At 38.4% G+C, this 25792-nt stretch overlaps 3 protein-coding genes across 9 annotated transcripts; all 3 read left to right on the top strand.

Moving 5' to 3' along the window:
• The first annotated feature begins 107 nt into the window (after positions 1-107).
• On the top strand, positions 108-8842 carry LOC108888255 (macrophage mannose receptor 1-like). 4 transcript variants are annotated; one of them, XM_051075918.1, is made up of 4 exons: positions 108-2658; positions 3192-4039; positions 4143-4758; positions 8323-8842. In XM_051075918.1, exons 2-4 carry the CDS (start codon positions 3753-3755, stop codon positions 8536-8538), a joined length of 1119 nt encoding a protein of 372 aa, XP_050931875.1. In that variant the 5' UTR covers positions 108-2658; positions 3192-3752; the 3' UTR covers positions 8539-8842. The 4 variants fall into 4 exon arrangements, with proteins under 4 accessions (XP_050931875.1, XP_050931874.1, XP_050931876.1 ...); XM_051075917.1 differs by having other exon boundaries at positions 108-4039; XM_051075919.1 differs by lacking the exon at positions 8323-8842 and adding an exon at positions 5040-6231 and having other exon boundaries at positions 108-4039.
• A 1962-nt stretch (positions 8843-10804) lies between these two features.
• Positions 10805-15135, top strand: tmem147 (transmembrane protein 147). The gene is made up of 8 exons (XM_018684233.2): positions 10805-10903; positions 11425-11527; positions 12002-12071; positions 12247-12312; positions 12467-12603; positions 12714-12798; positions 13110-13231; positions 14259-15135. Exons 2-8 carry the CDS (start codon positions 11451-11453, stop codon positions 14377-14379), a joined length of 678 nt encoding a protein of 225 aa, XP_018539749.1. The 5' UTR covers positions 10805-10903; positions 11425-11450; the 3' UTR covers positions 14380-15135.
• Positions 15136-17351: 2216 nt separating this feature from the next.
• Positions 17352-25328, top strand: sult2st3 (sulfotransferase family 2, cytosolic sulfotransferase 3). Of its 4 annotated transcripts, none has more exons than XM_018684200.2 (6): positions 17352-17581; positions 22450-22658; positions 22771-22897; positions 23063-23160; positions 23719-23899; positions 24285-25328. In XM_018684200.2, exons 1-6 carry the CDS (start codon positions 17446-17448, stop codon positions 24398-24400), a joined length of 867 nt encoding a protein of 288 aa, XP_018539716.1. In that variant the 5' UTR covers positions 17352-17445; the 3' UTR covers positions 24401-25328. The 4 variants fall into 4 exon arrangements, with proteins under 4 accessions (XP_018539716.1, XP_018539723.1, XP_018539729.1 ...); XM_018684207.2 differs by having other exon boundaries at positions 17355-17581; positions 23066-23160; XM_018684213.2 differs by lacking the exon at positions 17352-17581 and adding an exon at positions 19930-20398.
• Positions 25329-25792: the final 464 nt, after the last annotated feature.

The following is a 25792-nucleotide window of genomic DNA, read 5'->3' as shown; positions in this document are numbered from 1 at the left end:
GGAGCTCCGAAACTGACAAAGAAAGTAAGTTATCAGGCAAATCAAATATAGAACTGCATACATCACTGATCACTGTAGAAAGAGTACAACAACTGTAAAGCTTTATGACGTGAACCTCTAATACTAAGGGTATAAGACTACTCTTGTTTTTTTATAGCACTAATCTGCTGAAATATTAATATAAATACTATACTACTAAGCACACAGGAGGATAGATAGTCAGGAGAGAAATGTCATACTGAAGAAGACAGGAATTTATGGATTGTGTCCCAAATCTCTCTGTTTGGTTCTGTTACCACATCTATTATTCTTCTTAAAAACTAGCCTGTTAAACAAACCAGAATATGTTTTATATTTCAGATTCTTCAAAGCCTTTTGTTTTGCACACTCTTGGCATTCTCTCAGTCAGCTTCATGAGGTAGTCACCTGGTATAGTTTCCAACAGTCTTGAAGGAGTCCCCAGTGGTGCTGAGCACTTGTTTGCTTTGCCTTCACTCTGTGGTCCAACTCATCCCAAACCATCTCATGTGGGTTAAGGTCAGGTGACTGTGGAGGCCAGGTCATCTATGCATCACCCTCCTTCTTGATCAAATAGCTCTTACATAGCATGGAGGTGTGTTTAGGGTCATTGTAGTGTTGAAAAACAAATGAAGCACTAAGTGCCACCAGATGGGATGGCATGTTGCTGCAGAATGCTGTGGTAGCCATGCTGGTTAAGTATGCCTTGAATTTTGAATAAATCACCAACGGTGTCACCAGCAAAGCACCTCCACATCGTCACACCTTCTCCTCCATGCTTCTTGGTGGGAACCACACATGTAGAAACCATCTGCTCACCTTTTATGTATCTCACAAAGACATGGCAAGTGGAACCAAAAATCTCAAATTTGGACTCATCAGACCAAAGTACAGATTTCCACTGGTCTAATGTCCATTCCTTGTCCTCTCTTCTTCTTGTTCTTCCTCAGTGGCTTCTTTTCTAGCAGTTCGATCTTGAAAGCCTGATTCACACATTCTTATGAATAGTTGATGTTGAGATGTGTTGAGATGTGAAACATTTATGTGGGCTCTAATCTGAGGTGCTGTTAATTTACAGTTTCTGAGGCCAGTAACTCCAATGAGCTTGACCTCTGCAGCAGAGGTAACTCTTGGTCTTCCTTTCCGAAGGCGGTCCTCATGAGAGCCAATTTCATCATCATCATTTTTGCAACTGCACTTGAGGATATATTCAAAGTTCTTTAAATATTCTAAATTAATAATATTTAATATTCTAAATATTAAATATTATAATGTTTATATATGAAACATATTGTGGTTTGTTTAGCACTTTTTTGTTTACTTCATAATTCCACATGTGTTCCTTCACAGTTCTGGTATAAATCTTCAATATTAATCTACAGTGTATTTGTGTGTCCTAATATATGTTTCCCATTGGCCTCTACCTTCTGTGGCCTAAATGCTCCCTTTTTGTTGCAGTGCCACCTACTGTTTTATTGAACATACCGCAAGAGGAAAAATATAAGATTAAGATAGACTTTATTTATCCCACTTGCAGGAAATTCACATGTTACAGCAGCAAGAAACAAGGCTGACCAAAATAGGAAAATAGAAAAATAAAAATATATATAGAAAGGCACAGAAGTAACAAAGTGACAAAGTTAAAGTGCAGCAATTAGCATTTGGAAAAAAACAAGTATATTACATAGGTCTCTGTTATAATGGGCAAAAGTTTGAACACGTTTTAAAGGGAAATGCATATACTGCTAGTCTTAGCTTAAGAGATACCCAGTCACTGGAACTGAGACAAGATGTCAGCCTATGATTATCTGGAGTGTTGTAGAAAACAATGATAGTGTTACTAAAATGCAACACACAGCATCAATGGGTAGCATTGAAATAATTCAGAATAATTCAGAATAAACTGCATATCTTTTACATGTTTCTTTAAGAAAAACTACATAAGCAAGGTAAAATCAATACTGGTGACAATTAATTATTTTTATATGCCCTGTGTTAAGTCTAGCATATATAATGTAATGTGAATATAATATACTTTTAACTAAGATTTTTGAAGTGGGTGGCATGGTTGTGCAGTGGTTAGCACTGTCACCTCACAGCAAGAAGGTTCCTCTCACAGTCCAAAGACATGCACATTAGGTAAATTGGTGACTCTAAATTGCCCATAGGCATGAATGTGAGTGTGAGTGGTTGTTTGTCTATATGTGTTGGCCCTGCGATTGACTGGCGATCTGCCCAGGGTGTACACCGCCTCTATTAAAAAATAGACACATGGTCATCATCATTGCTTGAAGATTCAAATCCAGTTATTTGCCTGAGGCCTTGTTTCCCCGTCCAAGCACGGACACTGGATAGTTTTGAATGAAGAAGATTTGAATTAATCCCTCAGAGGCAAAGGAACAGAGCTTTTCACTCCATCACACATGACAGGATTTGGGTCCACTTTGTTTTTTTCAATCTTTTTTTCCAACTTGTTTTCCTCATCATTTGTTTTAAGTGCATGTGCCGACATATTAAGTGAACTGAACCCAAGCTAACACTGGGTTTTTTGTTTATATTTAACTACTAAGAGTAAATTAGATCCACTGGTTTCTGGTCTTCCCTTGTACAAACATTTTGTGAAAAGAAGAGATCAAACAGGTGTGTTCATTCAAATACTTTGGACTTAGACCTAGGTTGTATGGAGTAAATTCAGAGATCATATTGATGTTTTACAATGCTGTGCTGGCAAGTATTATTAGGTATGGCTTGGTATTGTGGTATGGCATCCTCACAGTTCAGCTAAAAGCAAAAATCACAAACATGATCAAAATCATAAAAAAGAATACCCATCCCTTCTGAGCACTTATGAATTAGTGGGCATCAGACAGACACACAGGATTCTGAAAGAACCAACACATATTTTACACTAAGTATCTAATATCTATTGTAATATCTACCTTCAGGGAAACATTTATAGAATGAAAGCTTTCTTTTGTCCCCATATCCATAGAACTATTCAACAAACAGCCAGCTCAGTTCTTGTAGCTGTAGAGCCACGCAGTCTACAACACTGAAGTTCAACATATGTCTTAATTAATCAATTACTATTCTTTATGACCTACTTAACCTTAAACTGTTGGTGTAAGTTTTTACTTCTTCATATTAAGAATGTGCAATTACTCCATTGTTAGGTAGGTGCAATCTAACATCATAAGAGGTGTCATCTCCCTGCTCTTCAAGTTTTAGGGTAAGTGCAATTATTTTATTATAAGGCAGGTGGAATCTCTCTCACTGTAGGGAGGCAACTCATTGTTGTTTTTATTATTTAAACAACACGGAGGAGCAATTCTCCTTTGTGCAATCTCTGCTGTGTCCAAGGGGTCGAGACATTTTACTGTACTCAAGGTACAAATGTGTTTTAATCATGAGAGACATCATGAAAGAAAAAGACAAAGGTATGAACTGTTTGGAAATGGTGGACATGTTCTGTCATCATCTGCAGCTAATATAGTGATGATAGTTTTAAGTGACTACAATGATAGAGGCTGATATATCATTATAATGAAATCAAAAATTGCTGGCATGACTAGCTTTATCTGGACTGTAACAGCAGGTGTGGAAAGGTGTTACTGGTCAGCTGGATCTGGTGAGGTGTGGCTAGGTGGGAGTGACCAGGTATGCAGTTCTTATGAGAGCAGAGTGACAGCTGCAAATGGACACATCATTGATTTGACGTGAACACAGGACCAGTCATGGGGAACAAGAGCAGCCCTGAGCTCACACTCTCCTTCCTACTCATCACTGCTCTTTGCTTAGAGGCAGTTCACATACGAAGTAGGCCTTACAAGTCAATAGATAAGATGAACTGGACAGAGGCGAGACTGTACTGTCAGAGCCACTACGTTGACTTAGCTACTTGGAATACAGTGAAGAAAGGTGCACTGGCTGAGTATTTCACTGAACATGGCGTCAGCCAAGTGTGGATTGGCCTACATAGAGATCCTGAGAAAGATTCAGTCTGGAAGTGGATAAATATAAAGTGAGTATCTTGTTTGAGATAATCTTCATGCTGATTTCAATATCTTGAAATATAAATGAGGTAAAATGCAGTTCCTATGCAAAATAACATTTGTTTGTTTCAGAACTGGAGAAGGAGTTTCAGGAGACGACCTCTCACATAGCAGTGACTGGGCCGATAAACATCCGAAGAGTCACTGTGCAGTTATAGGAGATGATCAAATGTGGCACAGTACTCACTGTTCAAAGAAAAATTATGTTTACTGTTCAGAAGGGGACCGTATTACTTATCACAAAGTTGATCTTACCTGGTACGGGGCCTCTCAGTACTGTCAGGATATGAATGGTAACCTCACCACAATCACTAAAACAATCACAAGTTATTTTGAGTCTAGTGGCTGGATTGGACTTTACCGACAGGCTGGTCACACCTGGAGCTGGATCGGCAATTTGTCATTTAATTACAGTGACTGGGCACCAGGAGAGCCAGTCACTGAAGACTGTGGCTTATTTGATCCAGTTACTGAAGAGTGGTACAGCACAGCGTGCTCCGAAGAGCTTCAACCTCTCTGCTTTAAAGACAACCTGATGGTGGTGAATGAGAACAAGACATGGGAGGAGGCCCTGAGTTACTGCAGGAACATGACAACATCAGACTTCAACTATGACATCCTGAGCCCACATTACAGCGACTACAGCTATCTGAGAGAGAGGATTTACAGCAGAGCCACAACTGATGAGGTTGGAGGATGGGTGTGGGGATAGAGGGGGTTCCTCCAGACTGGGAGTGACTGAAATGGAATGAGTTAAATATTAAAAATAAATTCATATCTTTTAAATATATTAATTGTAATTTAATCATTTGAATTTAAAGACAGTTTGAGTTTTCCAATGTGTTATATAAATGACAATCTAATTCAAGCAAGCAAATTTTAAATGCAAGAGTACACAGACAATGACCTTATTGGTCATGAATGAAAGTGTGAACAAGTGACATTCAACATTTGCCTTGTGTCTCTCAGGTTTGGATTGGCCTGCGTTTCCTGGGAGGGAAGTGGTGGTTGGTGAGTGGAGAGGAGCTCAACCAGGAGATGCTACCAGAGTGTCCGTCCCAGTGGAACCACTGTGGGACCCTGTCCAAACATGACACAAACAACTGGATCACCGGGGACTGCTCAGAGAGAAGAAACTTCATCTGCTATAGAGAAAGTGTATAAACTTTAAAAAGGGGTGGGGAGGATCATACAGGGGATGATCAAAGAGGGAAAGATAATGATCGAAGCTTTTCAGTGCTCTATCATTAATGCCTGTTTGGTCTGTAAGTTAACAGACTGACCTTTCTGTAATATAGGGTCAAGTTCTATGCTCATATTATTTATTGATCATATTTGTTGTAATCATAATGTTTTCTTGGTCACAAAAATTATAGATTATAAATAGAATATACAACATGGTTCTCTGTGACCATTTCTTCAAATGTGCTCTGTGAAACACTTAGTTTCAAATTTCTAGGCAGATTATTCCACTGCTGCACTGTAAAGAAATGTATTTTTGCCCATTAGGATATTGACTTAAAAGGTATGAAATTAGTGGAGCTCCTTTTGATGTTATGCTTAAAGTAAATGATTCTTTTTTCCACTGTTTTTTTTTTTCCACTGTCAACCTTTTTGAAATGTGCAGTGTCTAAATGTGTTAGTGGACCTTTAATATAACCCTGATCAACTTATTTTGAGCCTTTTGTGTTGTGATAATCCAGTGAACCAGGAGATGGCAGCATGATCAAAATGACTTTGAACCAGAGCTCCATGAAACATTGTCTATAACAGTTAATGACAGTCTATTAAAGTACAGCTGATGTTCAGAAGATATGAATATGTAAAATCAAGAATTTTATTAGAATATAAAATGAATACAACAACAGTATATGTTTTAAATAGCAGTGAAATAATTAACCAAACAATCAGTTAATGAGTCCTAGAAAATCAACCAACAACAAGTTTGATAATCGATTCATCAGTTAAGCCAATGAACAAACTTGACTAAGAAGATTCAAATCCAGTCATTTGCCTGAAGCCTGATTTCCCCATCCAAGCATGGAGACTGGACAGTTTTGAATGTAGAAGATTTGAATTCAAAGGACCAGAGGCTTTCACTGCATCACACACAGCTGGATTTGGGTCCACTTTGTTTTCTTACCCCCCCCCCCCCCCTTTTTTTTTTCCTCCTTTTTTTTAAGTACATGAGAAGTGAACTGATGCCAAGCCAGCACCATGGTTTGTTGTGTTTATTTTTAACTACTAAACCTTTTGAGTGATATTGACCACCATACATGTGACTTTTTAAGCTCTAATATAGCATGTGACTCAAAAGTAAATTAGATCCATTTCTGGTCTTCTCTTATTTGCACAAAAAATTAATGAAAAATGAAAGGCAGAGATTTGAGTTAAGGGTGGAGCAGAAAAACTAATGAAAAGTGCTCAAATATAAAGAGATGTTCATGGATAAGAGGATCATCGAGAAAAAGACAAAGGTATGCACAGTTTGGAAATGGTGGACATGTTCTGTCATCATCTGCAGCCAATATAAATGAAAGTTCATACCAGTCTATAGCAGTTATAACCATGGATGTAATCTGTAATTATCTTTCTATACTGTAGTTTCCATTGTTAGTGGTGGAATCCGCCATTCCCACCCCTGGACTCAAACTGTCTCTATGCATACATACAATGTGAATTTGTTTATTTCCACTATCAACAGATATAGCCATTGCTCTTCTGTTGTATTTCTGACAAAGCAGCTGTTGAATAAGTGTTGGCTGTAGTGTTAGATTGCACTTCCTGTTACCATGGTAACCACAGGTGTCATTAAATCAACCAGGACTGAAATCTTAATGATGACAGCTGTAAAATGATACAACTGATGATGATGGTTGGAGAGTGTTATGTGGTCAGCCAGTTGTCAGTGGAGGGTTACTGATAATTCAGTTCTATTCAGTTTTATTTGTATAGTGTGTATACTGGTCAGCTGGATCTGGTGAGGTGTGTCTATGTGGGCGTGACTAGGCATGCAGTTCTTATGAGAGAGACAGCTCCTCACCACAAACTGACCACACCACAAACTGACCTGACAAATAGGGGTTCTGCAAACAGACACATCATTGACTTGATGTGAACACAGGAACAGTCATGGGGAACAAGAGCAGCCCTGAGCTCACACTCTCCTTCTTGCTCATCATTGCTCTTTGCTTGGAGGCAGTTTATATACCAAGGATAATTTACTACGGATATGCAAAAATGAACTGGACAGAGGCAAAACTGTACTGCCAGAAGGACTTCATTGACTTTGCTACTTGGGACGCAATGAGCAGATTCAACCTGTCGGAGTGGTTGATGGAAAATAATGTTGGCCAAGTGTGGATTGGCCTACATAGAGATCCTGAGAAAGACTCAGTCTGGAAGTGGATAAATATAAAGTGAGTATCTTGTTTGAGATAATCTTCATGCTGATTTCAATATCTTGAAATATAAATGAGGTAAAATGCAGTTCCTATGCAAAATATCATTTGTTTCTTTGTGTGTTTCAGAACTGGAGAAGGGGTCTCAGGAAACGATTACTCAAAGAGCAGCGAATGGGCTGATGGAGAGCCAAGCCATCCAGATGGATATTTGTCCAAAGACTGTGGCTCTTTAATTCCTGCCACCAAACAGTGGTACAGCACAGCGTGCTCCGAAGAGCTTCAACCTCTCTGCTTTAAAGACAACCTGGTAGTGGTGAATGAGAACAAGACATGGGAGGAGGCCCTGAGTTACTGCAGGAACATGACAACGTCAGACTTCAACTACGACATCCTGAGCCCACATTACAGTGACTACAGCTATCTGAGAGAGAGGATCTACAGCAGAGCCACAACTGATGAGGTTGGAGGATGGGTGGGGGTGGGGGGGTGGAAGGTGGTAATGATTCATTCCATTATCTATACTGCATCTATACCCACACTGGCATAGGGAAAACATGCAAACTCCACACAGAAAAGCCCTGGGCCCAGCACCTTCTTGCTGTGGGATGAAAAATGAAGTCACTAATTTAAAGACAGAACACTAAAGTATAATTGATTGAAATTTTCTGAAGTTGAAGTTTTGCAGCGTGTTTTATAAATCACAGTGACATTGTTTGGTTTGTTGTCTCTGTGTTGAACATCAAGTTTTTCACCTGATACAGTGTTCTTACTTAACAAAGTTTTTCAAAGTTGTTTTTCAAAAGAGAGTCAGAGAGAGTGACATTCAACATTTGCCTTGTGTCTCTCAGGTTTGGATTGGCCTGCGTTTCCTGGGAGGGAAGTGGTGGTTGGTGAGTGGAGAGGAGCTCAACCAGGAGATGCTGCCAGAGTGTCCGTCCCAGTGGAAGCACTGTGGGACCCTGTCCAAACATGACACAAACAACTGGATCACCAGGGACTGCTCAGAGAGAAGAAACTTCATCTGCTATAGAGACTATAATAAAGGGGGTAATCAAAAGCTTTGAAGCTTTTCAGTGCTCCATCATCTGTAAGTTAACAGACTGAGCTTTCTGTAATATAGGGTCAAGTTCTATGCTCATATTATTTATTTATCATATTTGTTGTAATTATAATAATTCCTGAAAATAGGAGATAAGATACTTAAAAATGCACATTTCTTTCCTGTTTTCCTGAACAGTGAGAAAGAATACTAGCACACAGAGGGACTGAGGATCTCATTTGAATGTTCTTGCTTCATTAAAAAGAAATGTTTTGTATTATATTCCGTTTATTTTTATGTTTGTGTAATCTGTACTGTAGAAATTCATTGAACAGGATCAATCATAGATATAAATACTGTAATATGAATATTCAAGTTTTGTTCTATTTGAGAAATTAAATGAAATAAATTAGATAGAAAAGTACAACTGTGTGCATTACAGAAATTATAAAAACAATATTAAGCAATAAATACATTTTCACAAATCAGTTGCATATGTGTATTATCAGCTGTGTTTCCAACAGTTTTGTCACACACTGAAAGTAATTGACTTTAGCCTGCAAAAAATAAATGAACATTCATTGTAAATACAAATGAACTTCCTGTTTTCTGAAGAAGCACATAAACAATTATCATGCTTTAGATATTTAGATAATACCTCGTTGTTGAAATTATAGTCATTGTAAAAACTAAGTTAGCAAGAGAAGAAAATTAGCATGTTATTTTACCACATAAAGAAATATTCCAGTGGTTTCAAGCACTCTACACTTAATATCAATATTATTGTGACCAGTGTTTTATAGACTAGTTTCCCCACAGGAAGACGCTGACTTTCATTCAATTTCCCTAGGCCTGTGTGGTGTGAGAATCAAATAGTGGGCTACAAATGTGAAGCTACACTTAATGCTGTAGCACACATGCACAGACACACATACACGAACGGTCACTTTTGGGGAGATATTATATACATATACTAACCCTAAAACCAAGTCTTAACCCTCAAACTTAGATGTTAATTCAGTGACATGAAGCTTTGTGTTTAATCTCCACGGGGATGAACTGTCCTCAAGAGAAGTATCATCATTTGACTTCTGATTCATGTCTTCAAACATTGCATTGATCTCACACAGAGTTTAAAGGGTTGAAAAATAGACACAAGGTCATGGTCATCACAGTCGCTTGACTAAGAAGATTCAAATCCAGTCATTTGCCTGAAGCCTGATTTCCCCATCCAAGCATGGAGACTGGACAGTTTTGAATGTAGACGATTAGAATTCATCATTTAAATGCAAAGGAACAGAGGCAGTGGAAGCACTGTGGGACCCTGTCCAAACATGACACGAACAACTGGATCACCGGGGACTGCTCAGAGAGAAGGAACTTCATCTGCTATAGAGAAAGAGGAGCAGACGAGAATGAGGGGAATAGTAAAAATATGGGGAATAATAACAATGACGGGAGGAAAGAGTGAAAGATAATAGGTAAAAGAGAGAAATATACCATTTGATGCTTTAAGGCCTGTTTGGTTTGTAAGTTAACAGACTGACCTTTCTGTAATATAGGGTCAAGTTCTATGCTCATATTATTTATTGATCACATTTGTTGTAATCATAATAGTTTCTGAAAACAGAAGATGAGATGCTTAAAAATGCACATTTCTTGCTTGTTTTCCTGAACAGTGAGAAAGAATACTACCACACAGAGGGACTGAGGATCTCATTTGAATGTTCTTGCTTCATTAAAAAGAAATGTTTTGTAGCAAAACCTTTTTCCTTTTGCTCTTTGTGATGTTTCCCATATTTTTATGTTTGTGTAATCTGTTCTGTAGAAATTCATTGAACAGGATCAATCATAAATATGAATACTGTAATCCTGCTTTTCATTAAAACTCTCATCATTAATATGAAGTCATTACTTCCTCTGACTGAATGTCTAGCAGCTGTTGTTAGTCCCTACTGAACAATGTATTGTTGAACATCCAAGTTTTGTTTTATTTTATTTGCTTCTTGAAAACATTGCTTAAAATTTAGATAGACAAGTAAAGTTAATAAAAATTAGGCGATAAATGGATTTTCATAAATTACTGTGTCAGTTGTTCAGCTGTTTTTGCAACAGTGTTTGTTATGAATGTGTAAAAACGGTCATCAGAATGTGTAATACTAATAACTCATTAACACCTAATGCTGTAAACAAACACGGGAGCGTGTATAATCTTTATATTTTATTATATGTATTTTATCATTAGATAATTTATCATGCGGAACAGTTTGTTAAGTTCCTACCCGCGACAATAGTCGGAAGCATTTCGAGGTGGTGCTAAGCGTTCTTCCGTTTGTCATTCAACGAGACCATAGTAAAACCGTCTGCTTTTTCTCAGCTTTTTGTACTCAGTAAGTAACGACTCGGAAAGCCTTAGTGTTATAGTTGCCATATAGCTTAGATGTTAACTCGGTGAAATATAACCTTAATATTTAACATTCACCGTAACAGACTGTCCTCAAGACGTGACGACGTTAGCTGTAGCAGCATGTCTACACCGGTTTGTAGCTTAGCTAGCTATTCTCTTCTTTAATGACATTACACGGTTTTAAAGATCCGTAAATGGATTGAAAAATACCCCTGTTAAACATTTTACTCGGCGGTGAGAGACATGTCATTTCCTAGCAGATGTAAATCAACCTAACATTAGCCTGTTTGTATCCATGTAGCTTTTATATTAAAATATACAAGCGGCAATGAAACATCATTCATAACAGTTGATGACAGTCTAATAAAATGCAGTTGATACGAATATCATAAATGAATGTCTTTTGGGTTTAACAATTTGTCAGAGGCATTTTTCACTATTTTGTAACATTATTTGCTGTCTTTCTGTCTGTCTGTCTGTCTCCCTCCCTCTCTATCTCTACAGGAAGCTGAATTTTGTGATTCATCGTCATGACACTGTTTCATTTTGGAAACTGCTTTGCTCTGGCCTATTTCCCTTACTTTATAACATACAAGTGCAGTGGTCTGTAAGTGTCTGTTTGAATCAGAGATCTGTAACATGGGTGTTGAATGATGCATAACTCTATACTGTATGATATTCATAGCTGGTGGAATAGATTAGAAGTAAGACAATAGAAAGTTACTGTGAAGGCTAATTTTTATGTCATTATTAACATAGTTTCTTGTGTATTTCTGTGCTTAAGCAGCACATGCTCAGAGACTAAAAAGTCTGGTGATAATCTGCTTAGTAACATTAGAGGTTTGGGAGGGGGTCTACATTATCCTCTTAGAACTGTGTAGTGGTCTTCAATTTTGGATAGCTTAACAGCATAATGTAGACTTTGTCTTTGACTATTATGGCACTCATTGCTTCAAACATTGCATCCCAAAATGCTAGTTTCTGTTTTAACTGTCTTATGTCATAATAACCTGTAACATAGTGCATTACTGCGCCTCCTTATTTTACAGTCCTACTCTGTGTTTGTGTGTTCAACCTTTAGTTCAGAGTACAATGCCTTTTGGAGATGTGTCCAGGCTGGTGCAACCTACCTGTTTGTACAGCTCTGTAAGGTGAGTGAGCTGTCTGGAGATTACATCATCTGTCATTTTTGTTATTCAAATTGCCAGGCATAAGAAGGAATTAAGAAAATCGAGCTGGAGAGATCAGATATAAAACCCAAACTATGATGTCATTAGTTTTTCTTGTGCTATTGTGTGAGTAAGTAGCTTTTCTTTTGTGCCTCAGATGCTGTTCTTAGCTACATTTTTCCCCACATGGGAAGGAGGAGCAGGAGTGTATGACTTTGTAGGGGTGAGTATTGATCTGTATCATAGTAACATCAGCAATGAATTACAGTCAAATTTATTCTACTTCTGTAATTGTAAAAAAAAACCCAACAACATTAAAAAAACATGAAATACCAACTTGTGCAGGAGGCTTACGTATGTGTGCACCTGTCTTCCAGGAATTTATGAAAGCAACAGTGGACCTGGCAGACCTGCTGGGGCTCCATCTTGTAATGTCTCGTAATGCTGGAAAAGGAGAGTACAAGATCATGGTGGCTGCCATGGGCTGGGCAACAGCAGAGCTTGTCATGTCCAGGTAAGCGATAATGCTAACCTTGCCAGAGAAACATTAGCTTGATTTAATCAAATTATTGTACTCATCTAAACATTAAATCTGCCTGTTTGTGTCCTGTTGTGGTTCTTGAGGTGTCTTCCTCTGTGGGTGGGAGCCAGAGGGATTGAGTTTGACTGGAAATACATCCAGATGAGCTTCGACTCTAACATCAGTTTGGTAAGTAGCTGTTCCCTTCTGCTCTATCATTTCTCCACTCTGTCTGCTCCTGTGCTTCCAATCTTCTGTCTTTGATTTCCGTTCATTGTCTTTGCTTTTTTTCCTTTTTTTTAAAAACTTTCATTCTCCTCATTAACAGCAATGTGGGAAAACATAACAGTAACTGTCTGCATGTTCAGATAAACATGGATTTTAAAATGTTTCTCAGTGTGCGTTCTCTCTGTCTGTCCATAGGTATGATATATTATCTATAACACGAGTGTGTATAAATTCATCAAAACCAGTGATTATCATGCCTGTATTTACTGTAGGTCCATTATATTGCCATGGCAGCAGTGGTGTGGATGTTCACAAGATATGACCTTCCTAAGAGCTTCAGGCTGCCTGTTACTGTGCTGCTGGCTCTCTGTGTCTACAAGGCCTTCTTAATGGAGTAAGTCACACACACTTTTACAGACACTTACATACTCAACACCAACATGTCCACACCTGAAGACATAGTGCATACAGTGCTCAGAAAGGCAAAATAGAGGTGTTTCTTTATCTTCAGGGATATGACATTGCTATTGCGCTACACTGCTGTTATTGTTAAAGAGTATATTGTTGGAGCTCAAATTGAGTCAGTTATCCAGGCTGCTGGGAGTCATTTTTGTCACATTTATTTTAACTGCATGACTGAAAACAAAGAAGATTAAGTGTGTTAATTTGGTGAGCTTTAGGTAGGTAGATTTTGTTATGTTTTAACAGAGCCAGGCTAGCTGTTTCCCCCTGTTTCCAGTCTTTATGTGCAGTTCAGCTCCTCACTTAATGGATTAGGCAATAGGAGTGGTATCAATCTTCTAATATAAGTCACCACAAGAACCCAAATAAGTGTATTTCCCATGTCAGTTTATTTGTTTAAGGGACAATTCAGTTCAGCCAGGTTTGACCACCAGCCTAGTGGCTGCACTAAACTTTGTAAACCACATGATGGCACTGGTTAACAGCAACAACATGACCAATAATAATAGGTACATTTTATTTGCTAGAATTTAATTTACAATTAACCAAAGGGATTTAATAAAACAGAAAATACAGAAGGAATCCAAGTACGAGAAATGTATCAGCTACATACACTGTAACTTAAACAATCTGATATTCTTAAAGAATCTTTTTATTGAGCTCCTTCAAAATGTTTCTACATGTACTTTGCTTGATTAAAATGTAGCACACATAGGGGGCGCCCTCATAGCCGAATGGTTATGGCACGTACCATGTGGGCCGTAGTGGTCTGAGCAGGCAGACCCCGGTTTGACTCCCGATCTGGCTGGACCTGTCTCTCTCTCACTGTCCTATAAATAAAGGCGAAAAAAGCCCCAAAAAATACTTGCTGTGATGGATGGTTTCAGCAATGCCACTGCATTGTTTTGTTTTGTTCTTTAACACTGTAGCTTACACCATGTTTCTGTCTATGTCTTCAGGTTGTTTGTCCATGTCTTCCTCTTGGGCAGTTGGACAGTGTTGCTGGTCAAAGCCGTGCTTACCGGTGCCATCTCTCTCTGCTCACTGTTTCTCTTCGTCACTCTGGTCCACAGCAACTAAATAAACTGCAGCACCCTGGGATAAGCCTTCAACAGAGTTTTTGGTCCAGAGTGGACTGGGATTGGCATAAATCAGAAGCTGACCCCTGTCACTATATCAGTCTTAGTATCATCATACAACACCAAAGACTGCTGGAAAATGCTTGTTGATATTGGGTAGCTGAACTGGTCTGATGTACAAAAAAACAGGCTGATGTACAAGCTGACCAGTTCTTCCAGTTTGTTTTGTTTTGTATTGATGAGAAACATAATGAGGGTGAAGCTTTGTTCAGTTAAAACTGCAGGATGAACAGTGACATTGGGAGACTTCTGTAATATGATTGGCTTACCTAAGCTGTGTTGGTTATGTGAAAAGGTGAATTTTCTATCTGAATGACCACAAATGAAATGAGACTTTATAAATAACATATTTCTGTTCTATGTGTTGTCCAACAAGGCAGCATAAATTCTTACATTAGATAGTGAAGTGTACTGAGTGGATTTATAACAGATGGATGATGAATAGTGATATCTCTTTGATAGTTCACTGTGTGGCCACAAATTAATTTTATTTATATACAAATAAATATACAATTAGTTAAAACACAACTGTAGTGAGATTTTTCTAATTCCTGAGGAAACTGAAAGATTTAAAGTGAAACTCAAAATTTGAAAGCGCCTGAAGTATGCATAACCTGAGGGCCACTCAGCATTATGACCACGTTATGTTGCTTTGTAAACATCTGTGATTTTGATATGATTAAATGTCTTTCTGTCATCTCGCTGTCAGTATTTTAGATCAGACTGTGAAGTGTTAAGTGTTTATTGTGAGAGATCTGCCATATTTTAGAAAAAGTGATTTTTTAAATTGTTTTTCTTGATGACACAAATCTTATCCAGACACAGTGCACTTTGTATGTATGCATTCACTGTGAGGCGCTGTGTGATCTGACCACTGGTATTTATCCTGGCTGCTAGAGCTGGAGTAAATACATGACTTGAAAGCATCTCATGTCAAAAGAGGGGAGGAGGCCTCTTTTTCTGGATGGCGTAATTTTTCATTCATTCAAGATTTTGTCACTTCATTAATGCCAACTGTTAGCCAAAGAGTAATTTCATCCTTCTCCTGTCCCTTAAATGTATGTGGTGTATTTTATTTTATATATGCATGTACGTAAGTAACTTTTTAGGTTTGTACCTGTACATGCTCAAAGTTATGCAGTTTGAAAGTCTATTAAGTCCACATAATGTGTGGCTCACTGCAGCAGCTTATTTGTTTCTGCCATTTACAGATGAATGGCAAAAACTTCTGTTCTCACACTTCTACTGTTACACCGGTCAGACAGACTGAGAGAGAGTGCAACCTGAATATACCTAAATGTCTCCTGGGAGGGAGGGGATGAAAACAAATCAAAAGAAAATTGAGGAAAAGGGGGATTAAGACAACAATGGACGCAAGAGAATTTGGTTTCGAAAACACCTTTTGTGTTCAACAATAATGACAAGCCAGTGAAGTGTGTGTGTGTGTGTGTGTGTGTGTGTGTGCGTGTGCCAAAAGGTGTGTCACAAATCATTTCCTCGTGATTATGAGAGATGATAAGAATAACATGAAAAGTGTTGCATGAAGGCAATAGACTGAAAGAAAACAGGCATCTTCTTTCTGTTTGCTCCTCATTCCACAAAATGTCTGCAGGGAAGACTGATTATATTAATTAGATAAGGAGAAATTAAATTCTCAACAGACTGGATTGCTGCAGAAAGCTTTATTTCTGGAGGAATCTCATTCAAATCTGAGTCATGTGTAGTGAATAGAACAAGTTAAATCTGGTGATTTTGCACCAAATACAGTGTTTAGTGTGTTATTTATTAAAAAAAAAAAAACTGCTGGTATAAAAGAGGGGTGTAGGTCTATGGCCAGTGTTTTTTTAATGAGGTTTTACTGATGCTTACTACTACATTAGTACAAATATATATTTTCTCTATCAGATGGGGACAAAAAGGCAGTCAAGGATCCAGACAGAAAGTGATGTTCCTGGTACTTCGGTTCTATCACACAGGATCCTCTTTTCTGTCTGAGAAAACTTCACATTTTCTCTGCTGTCCCCTCTCTGCTGGTTGAACTCACCCTGCCTGGATTTTTTCTGCCTCTCTTGCTCTCCCTCTCTCAGCTGGGGCCTCTGGAGCCCAACAAAGCCCCCATTATTTAAATGCCACAATGGGCTTTGCTGTTACCTAATACACATGCATACTACTTTCTCTGTTTATATACAATTGCTGAAACTAAATCACGCTTCTTGGAGAGAGGAAGATACTGTGACACACTGACGTTAGCCTGACCTTTTGGATTCCAGAGAGAATTAGACTCGTGTGACTCTAGCGTGATCAGGGTGGTACCTACTCTGGTCCATGCAGGTTAATACACACTTTACAAGATTAATTGTATGAATCAGTACGAGCTGCGCTGGATGGACACTAGGATGGTGATGATATACAGTCCAGAAATGCACTGACATGGAGTCATTGCAACTTTTTGTGTCAAGATACAGGTGCAGACAAGCTTCCTAGCAAATGCTCAATCACACCTTGGATACCCAGAGACACAAAGAGGGAGAACTTTTTGATGATTCAAAAGAAGTTCAAAGAGCATTACTAACATCCTATCTCATCCAACATCCCACCTGTTAGCATCCTACTCAGTGTTTCATGGCAATAAAATAATGTTTTACCTTTTACTAAGCATAACCAAATCCTCCTTCAAAAGCAAACCATTCCCATAGAAAAGAAACTAGGCTTTTGTAAGCGAGGGTAGCTTTGTGCAAACCAACCCTTTAAACCTGGTCTCACAGGTCCTCCGGAGGGATCCAACCCCTAATTAGAAAACAGATGATGATTTGCAGTACAGAGTTGCCATTCAGAAAAAAAGTACAAGGGAAAAAAGTGGTACAGCCCTGCCAGCTAGAGTGGCAAATCAAGAGGAGTTCAGTGTAACGGGAGAAACCCAAGGACTACCTCAGAGAGCGAGGTAGGAGCAACGTGTAGGCAACAGTTCTCCTGCAGAATTTTAGCCCCTGAGCCAGGCACAGTCACCATGTCCTCTCCTAAGTACATTCGGTACCACGGCCTCCTCCTGCCCCCTTCTGCTCACAGCATGGAGAGCTTGGAGTTTGCCCAGAATTTCTCTGTGGAGGACACAGATGTGTTTGCTGTGACTTACCCCAAATCAGGTAGAGTGTATTCGTTTTCATACCTGTTACCTCTTTTTAGCTGTTTCCATGGGATGTGTTATGTTTTACTGACTATTGTGAGCATGGTATATGTTTGTCCACCTTCTTGACATAGAAAAGCAACATATACTATTATTCACCATTATGCAATATCAAGGCCTGTTCAGGGTTTTTGGTGCTCTAAATGGCCAATTGTATGGACTAGAAATTAGCACCAAAAACATGCATTTACAGGAGCATTAGTGCTGTCTGAGGAAGAGTAGTGAGTAGTGTTTCCCACCAGTATGTTTTGATACTGTGATGTTAGTGTTTGCATGGCTTATGTTTATGAATGTGCATCAGAACATCTAATGATTTTTGTATGCAAGGATCTTCCAATTGTTATTTTGTTTCTACCTGGGCCAGTCAGAAAGTCTCTTTCACCATTGCATTTTATATGGATAGACTACAATATATGGATGAACTAATAAATAATATTAGTCAGTGGGGATACTTATATTCTAATTCATTCAGTTAGATCATTCTTTTGAATTGCTCCACCGAATTAGGCAAAGCTGTTCTCACTTTTGCCATTTTGCCCACATTAATACAGAAAACAGAAAAAAATGTGTGGTAGATTGGGGTCTTCCACATCTCACTTTTGTCTTTTGTTTGTAAGTTAGCATTGTTATAATGATGTTATTGTAAATGTACGTATAATGTTAGAGAAGGAGAGATGAGGGAGAAAATGGGTCAACTTGGTCTGTGGGTTTTCTGTCTGCAGTTAGCTCTCTGAAAACAATATGCTATGTGTCCCTAATGGGTGTCATGGCTTACTTTACCACCTCTGTTTATTTCAAGCAATAATCTATTTACCTAGCAAAGGTTAGCCTATGGCATATTATCAGCACAGACCAGGAAGAAATAATGTGCTGCCCTCACCACCTAAAAAATTTTGTTTTGGCTTCAGAAAGTATTCAGACCCCTTCACTTTTTGCACACTTTGTTGTTTGGTAAATTATTTTAATTTTAAATGGATAAAATTAATCAATCCATCGATCAACACTCAGTAACCAGTAATTAGAAACATTGCATTAAAAAAATGAAAAACTGAATGAATGAATGAATTTTTCACATAAAAAACTAGATGGGATACAATTCATATAAAAGGCAGCCATCATATCAGTATATCTGTAAAATGGCTGGTCAAACTTCATTGCTAGACCTGAATAAATAGTCAAAATAAAAATGTTTGACTGTCAAGGCTTAACACCAGATTTTAAGAACTCTCACATCTTATTTGTTAGAAAATGTTATATGTTGCCTCATGATACTAAGGTGATATTCATATTGTAGATAAAACTACCATTGTCATAGATAGGCTCGAAATATCTACAATGTTACAAACCTAGTTTCTACAAAACATAATGTTGTCGATGCAACATTTAATCCAATCAGTTCCAATCAGTTCAGGCCTTTCAGCGCTGAGAAACTGTGGCCTAGCTGCAAAAAGTGCAGTCACCTTGATATCGTGAGGTTACTGTTGCTTATGTCTATCTAACGTTAGAGCAAATCGGGATCACGTCGACTATGCAGGGGCTTTGATTTACTTCTTTTCTTATATGAGTTTTAATTTTAAAAAATGTATTTTAAAAAATGTATTTTACTCAAACGTGGATGGGCGGGCCAGGTCCATTACTGGCTATGCGTCTGGTCCAGATATATCTGAGGGTGTCGATGGGACAGTTTGAGGTCTAGTTGAGGATGCCAGAGCCGCATCCGCAGAGGCGAAGGACAAAGGATCCCGCTGACCCAAAGCGAATGTGAATGATCAGTGAATGACAATTGTGTGAATTGAACAATGTGCTTCATTATCCTTTCAAAATATGTGTCAGCAGCTGCTAATTTATAAACTCAGTAATTCGATAATAACAAATTAACTCAATCAATTCGTTAATTTGCCTATATATATATATATATATATATATATATATATATATATATATATATATGTGTGTGTGTGTGTGTGTACACACGTATACACACACACACACACACACACACACACACACACACACATTAATTACAGGTACAGGTGTGTATGAACGGTTGACATGCAGCTACAATGAGTCATGAGCGGGAGTGTGTCAGTCAGTCACCACCTCCGCTGCTGAAAGCAAGTTAAACTTTATCACACAAGAAAGCGAGTTTTAAACACTATTAGAAGATGTAGAGTTTTCGTTTATGTGGCTGGCAGTTAGTTTTGTACCATATAAAAGTCAAGAGAAGTAGGTAGAGTGCGGGCATATTTCCTGGAGCCAGCATTACGTACCAGTGTACACTTACAAACGATACACGTTACAAAACATTGGCGGAAGATTCTTGGTCCATTCGTTTTGGTTTTGGTCTCGAACTATTTCCCGTGTGGTGCTGATATTATTCGCGTGTTAAATGTGTGTTGATGACATTTATTCTGCGTGACATGAGTGCAGCAGTAGAAGCAAAGTGTGTGGGAGTGTGTGTGTGGGGGGGGCTTTCAGCAGCGGAGGTGGTGTTGGGTTTGTCTCCTCGTCGATGCTTCCTTCATCTTGAAACTAACCCCATCCCCCGACCCACAGAGGGTTGTTCTACGGGAAACGCAACTGTACAGGGACGGAAACACTACCCGAAGAGGAACAGACTACGACTTTACTTAAATCCTCGTACTATAAGTGATGTATATGACTTATCGTGGGTTTATGCTTCCCAAAGAGACTCACAGCTCAGAGAGCTTGAAGTTTGCGCAGGAATTCACGTTTAAAGACGAGGATGTGGTGTCTGTCACATACCCGAAGTCAGGTCAGTGTCCTAATTTGTCCAGTCTGTCCGATGGTGGTACTTTGTCCCCGCTGAGTTTCTGTTACGCACCCATATTGGATCAGTTCGCTGTGTTGGTCATTGGTCAAGTCTACAGTCTCTGAATAAACGCATTAGTTTTAAAAGAGGAGGGAGGAGGCTGAAGGGGCTGTCTCAGAAATATGACTGCAGGACTTCAGAGCAACAGTAAGCAGCAGATTCAGAAGATTTCAAACCCAATTTATAACAGTGCTTAGAGGCATTACTTGTAAATACCACCACATATCTATAAATACCACAAATCACTATTTTTTTTCTCTCATGGACATTTTGTTTATTTTGTGAAAAGCATTGTCCACTCCCTGTGGATCCCCTTTCACTGTAGTGTGGCAGCTGCAGCAAAAATGTAAATGCACACCACCACTTGCTAACAGAGTCCTTTGTGACTTCTTGTTCAATAAGAGGCCACAGGGAGCTCCCTGAATCCACACTGGCTCACTGCTGTTGTCTGCAGCATTTTGAAATACATGATAATCTCTTCTTTCCTCTGACTTAGTTTCACAGAGTAGGGCACAAATCAGCTTGAGAGGAAGGCAGGCTTGTGTGAGGAAGGTGGGCAGGGGGCAGGGCTGCCATTTTTGGCAAAATTACCTTGTTCTGTCTTTTCAGTTGGCATGCTGCTGCTGATGAACAGTTTGTTTATCTGTCACTGGGTATTGTCTTTAAGTCAGAGGACAGTTTGACTTGTCATAGCAGGAAAAGGACAAGTGTCAACTTAATAACACTGATAATGGTTCTGTTGTATCCCAGTAAGTCATGGCAGTGTGGCAGTGAGTCAGCATCAACAAAACCAAGACCTTGAGAGTGAAGAAGCTAAATGGAACATCATGAATTTAATTATTTAAGCCTGTGCTTTGTGACATATCGAAAAGTTATCTGCGAAAAGCGTCTCCTCAAACCTCATGAGCTGCAGTTCAGAGTAATTATGCGTATGGGCAGCACACTGTATCATGTGTACTAAAAGTGTAAATTCAACATGAAGCCGTATCAAAGTGTGTGCAGGATGTTTGGAATAAAGAGTGGCACATACAGGAGGTGCTTGAGCAGCATCACGCTGCCTAAATAAGAGCACTGAGCTCTGTACGTTGCTGTCCGGTATGTATCGGTTCTGTGATGTTGGTCGTTTACTTTGTGTGGTTTATATTCTAATATGCACTGCTGTCACAGCTACAGTTTATGCCAGCTGTCAGCTGTCCAAATCTGCTCAAACGCTACCTGAAGAGGAACAGACTTGGATTTAGCTTTAATCCTCACAACGTTATGTCCTCTGAAGAGATATTCATGCTTTATTATGTAAATATGCTTCCTTAAGAGATTCACTGCCCAGAGGACTTGGAAGTTTGCATAGTAATTCACATTTAAAAGTGATGTTGTTGTTTCTGCCACATACCCCAAGTCAGGTCAGTGTTTCCATGACTGTCTCATTACTTTACTACTCTACAGCAAACTAAAAACAACTTAAATGTCAGACTGTTTTATTTAAGTGAGTGAAGTGAGTTAAGTTATTTAAGTGAGTTATATTCAGTGATAATTTTTTATTAATTATTAATATTATTATTTGGACAGTAAAAACCTACAATTCAACTACATGTTTATAGGAGCCACCCTCAAGATATTATATATAAATCCAATATAAGGTTTACAATATTTTAGAATTGTAAAAAAAAAAAAAAAATATGACTCCAGAACTGACAGAGAATCATCACATTTTAAAGCTGTCTCCACTATCAAAGTATTCCAGTGATAGTTGTGTGAACATCCACACTGAAAACACACTGAAAGTTCACTGAAAACAGGAACTGATACTAAACATTTCAGCCTACTTTTAATTATGGCAATTTGGCAATATGATAATAAAAAGTATGATTTGTTGGGGGTCAAATTTTGAAAACCTGTAATTTAATTAACAATACAGTGTTGTTTTATCACCCTGTTAGAAGTTGGTGCTTCCAGCAGAAATATAGTATTATTTGCGCTTCCATATTTTTCTGCAGGTACAATCTGGATGCAGGAGATCCTCCCACTGGTGCTCAGTGGTGGGGATCTGACTCCTATCCAAACCATTCCCAACTGGGACAGGGTGCCCTGGCTGGAAGAGAAGAGATTGGCATTGATTGTGGATCAGTTGGCATCTCCACGGGCGCTGGTCACACATTTTCCCTACCACCTCATGCCCCCATCTTTCCTCACCTCCAAAGCCAAGGTGAAGGGGAGGAGGCTATTCCCTCTCTTGATCTGATCCCTTATTTAATATTAAATGCTCTCTATGCCCATTGTGTTATTTGCATTCTGTCACTTCCACGTGTCTGCCATAGGTGATCTATGTTATGAGGAATCCAAAGGACATTGTGGTGTCTTCCTACTACTTCCACCAGATGGCTCAATTCCTAGAGGATCCAGGAACTTTTGATGAGTTCATGGAGAAGTTCCTGGAGGGCAGAGGTCAGACGTCACATCATAAAAACATAACACATAGAAGTGTATGAATTTCAGGGAAGTTGGTGAATCACCTTTTGGGCAGATTTTGGATGTTGAATTTTAAGGATCTTCTGATAGCATGTGAATAGCTAAGTCATTCTGTCAATGAGCCAGTGTCTATGTTGCCAGCAGTGCTGTTTGGAAAATGGACAGACCATGTGAAGAGCTGGAGACACGCAGAGCTGGGAGACAGAATAATGTACATCACATATGAAGAAATGGTTCAGGTAAAACTTTCCTAGCACCCTCAACAAGCTTATACAGAGTTTTTGTAAATTGTGATTTTTACTTATTTAGGCCAGAGTTCCTGCTGCTTTTTCCAAAGAAAATATCTCAGCTACATTTACAAGAAACAGACAGGATTTTCCATGTTATTTCATTGTGCTAATATTGATTTTTAATTAATGAGTGCATGCTTGTTGTTTCACTATAGGGCTACAACTAAGAACTGGAAAACATGTTACCAGAGCCCAGAATGCTGATGCCTTTGAAAAGATTTTATTTTTATTTTATTATTATTTAGATTTTATTTATCTGTTTATTCATTTATTTCTATTACTTTTTTGTCAAAGTAATGAAGCCAAAAATTCAAAGGTGTTAAGGTTGTATGATATTTACTGAATAAGTGGTGAAATCACTTAATTCAAAATTTCCATCGATTAATTTCCTGTCAGTTCAGTAATTACTAGACACTGATTCAGCACTAATTCATATTTTGCTCATGGTCCTCCTATCTGCTGTTTCAAATAAATGAAAGTGCATGTGTCCATGTGCTCTTTCTTTAGGACCTGCCTGCAGTTCTCAGGCGTATTTCAGATTTCCTGGGCAGGAACCTGAGTGAAGACACTATTCACAAGATAGCAGAGCACTGCTCCTTCAAGACCATGAAGGCCAACAGCATGTCCAACTTCAGCCTGGTCCCGAAGCTATACATGGACTCTGACAAATCTCCTTTCCTCAGGAAAGGTGAGGCTCCTTGTGCCCATGATGCATTTCAGTGATAACCTGCTGGAAGCATGGCAACCTTTTGATTAAATTACCGCAATTAATTTAACTTTAAATACAATAATTAACTTATATGTTCTGCTGTTGGTGATTTGCTTTGCGGACCTTATAGATGAGCAATTATTTTCTGGGTTAAATTTGAACACTAAAAATAAGATCTGCAGCTACAAAAGTTCCTGCAGAACTTTGAACTGGATTTAACTGCCTGTCATGTAAGTGAATTTTCAGTCTCCATAAAAATGTCTGACTTCACTTTTAGATTTCTGCCTAACGGTAGATTTTCTCTCACATCAGAGATTTTTCGTGTTTATGTGACTGTCTTGGTGTGTTTGTGTTTTTGTGTCAGGTGTTGCTGGAGACTGGAAAAACCATTTCAACTCAGAGCAACTGGCCCGATTCACATCAGTCATTTACAAAGAGTTGGAGGGGGAGAGCTTCTCTCTGCCATGGAGTCTGGATTGACCAACAGCCAGAGACAGAGGGAGAAAGAGGCCTGCACATATCATGGGTGTCATGGGAAGTTGGTGCTATTTTTGATTTCAGTGGCATATAATTAAAGAGCATTTATTAACATTTTTAATCTAGTAGTCATCCACTGTCTCCACAGAGCTGCAGTGTTAGCAGTTCACAGGATGGACGTGCCCACTCAGAAAAGCTAAGGAGTTAAAATATAAAATGCCAAAATACACATTTTGTATATAACAAATAACTTTTTTTGAAGTTATTGATTGACTTTGTTTGCCCATTCTACATCCACAAATGTTCAGCCTGTACAATAGGTACATTTTTCATGACAACGTAATGTTTTCTCTACAATTTTTTTGTGCTGAATACGGCAAAATTTCCCTGAAAGCACTTTTTGTTCCTAATATTATGTAATGTGTACTTTTGGTACTAACCACAATATTTACAGAGTTTTACATAATTACCTAGTAAATGTTTAATTACAATGTTGTACCCACGACTGTTAACCAAAATACAGATTAATAACCTGTACAACAATAACTACAACAGATAAGTGACAGAAAAAGGCGTAAAAACAATCCCTGATGTCATGAAGTCATGTCATGTAAAACAGTCTGCTGTGATCAGTTGGATTAAGGATTTTTATGATTGTTTTGACTCAATTTGAAGGTACAAAACTCCTCACACAAGAAAATTAAGGGACAGAACTGTAGTTTATTATGTTATTATGAGGTTTTATAATTGGATTTTCATGATTATATACAGTACATTAACTTTTTGTTATCATTATTGTGGTGTTTCAACTTTTGTTTCACTATTGAATTATTACTGGATTAATATGCATTTCTTCAGTATCTCAATTTGTATTACTTGTTGCATGCTTCAGTCTTAATTAAAATTTATACTAAATAAAAAGTCACATCTACTCTGCAACTTTTCCTTGAAGTGTTACCTGTAAGGGATATGTCTGTTGCTGTGCCCAGCACACCAGGGAAATAACATTCCTCTGAAGACACAAATTTGCAGCCACAACACTAGTTGCATTCACAAAGGTACTGTGGTGGACTGGACTGACGATATGCCAACACCATTTAATGTTTCACTGTTTGTTATATAATGTGATTAAAGGTTATTAATCTCATTGCCCTCCTCAACCCTCATAGACAAACATGCATCTTTTTTTTTTTTTTTTTTTTGCAGACAAGCTCAGACAAGTCGAATGCATGGTAGCTGTCTACAATGAAACAGCAAAGAGCTTATATGTATCTTTTTCTTTTATGGCAGATTTCTAGAACAGATTTTTTGAAAGTTCTTTTACATAGAGTCCAAGAAAACAGCAACAGACAGGCCTTTGTTTCATGGTATAGTTAATCACCAGTCCGGAGTTTT

The sequence above is a fragment of the Lates calcarifer genome, linkage group LG15, assembly GCF_001640805.2.
Source record: "Lates calcarifer isolate ASB-BC8 linkage group LG15, TLL_Latcal_v3, whole genome shotgun sequence".
NCBI classification, from domain to species: Eukaryota; Metazoa; Chordata; class Actinopteri; family Centropomidae; genus Lates; species Lates calcarifer.
Note: the sequence above shows the minus strand (reverse complement) of the source record. Positions and strands in the feature narration are given on the sequence as shown.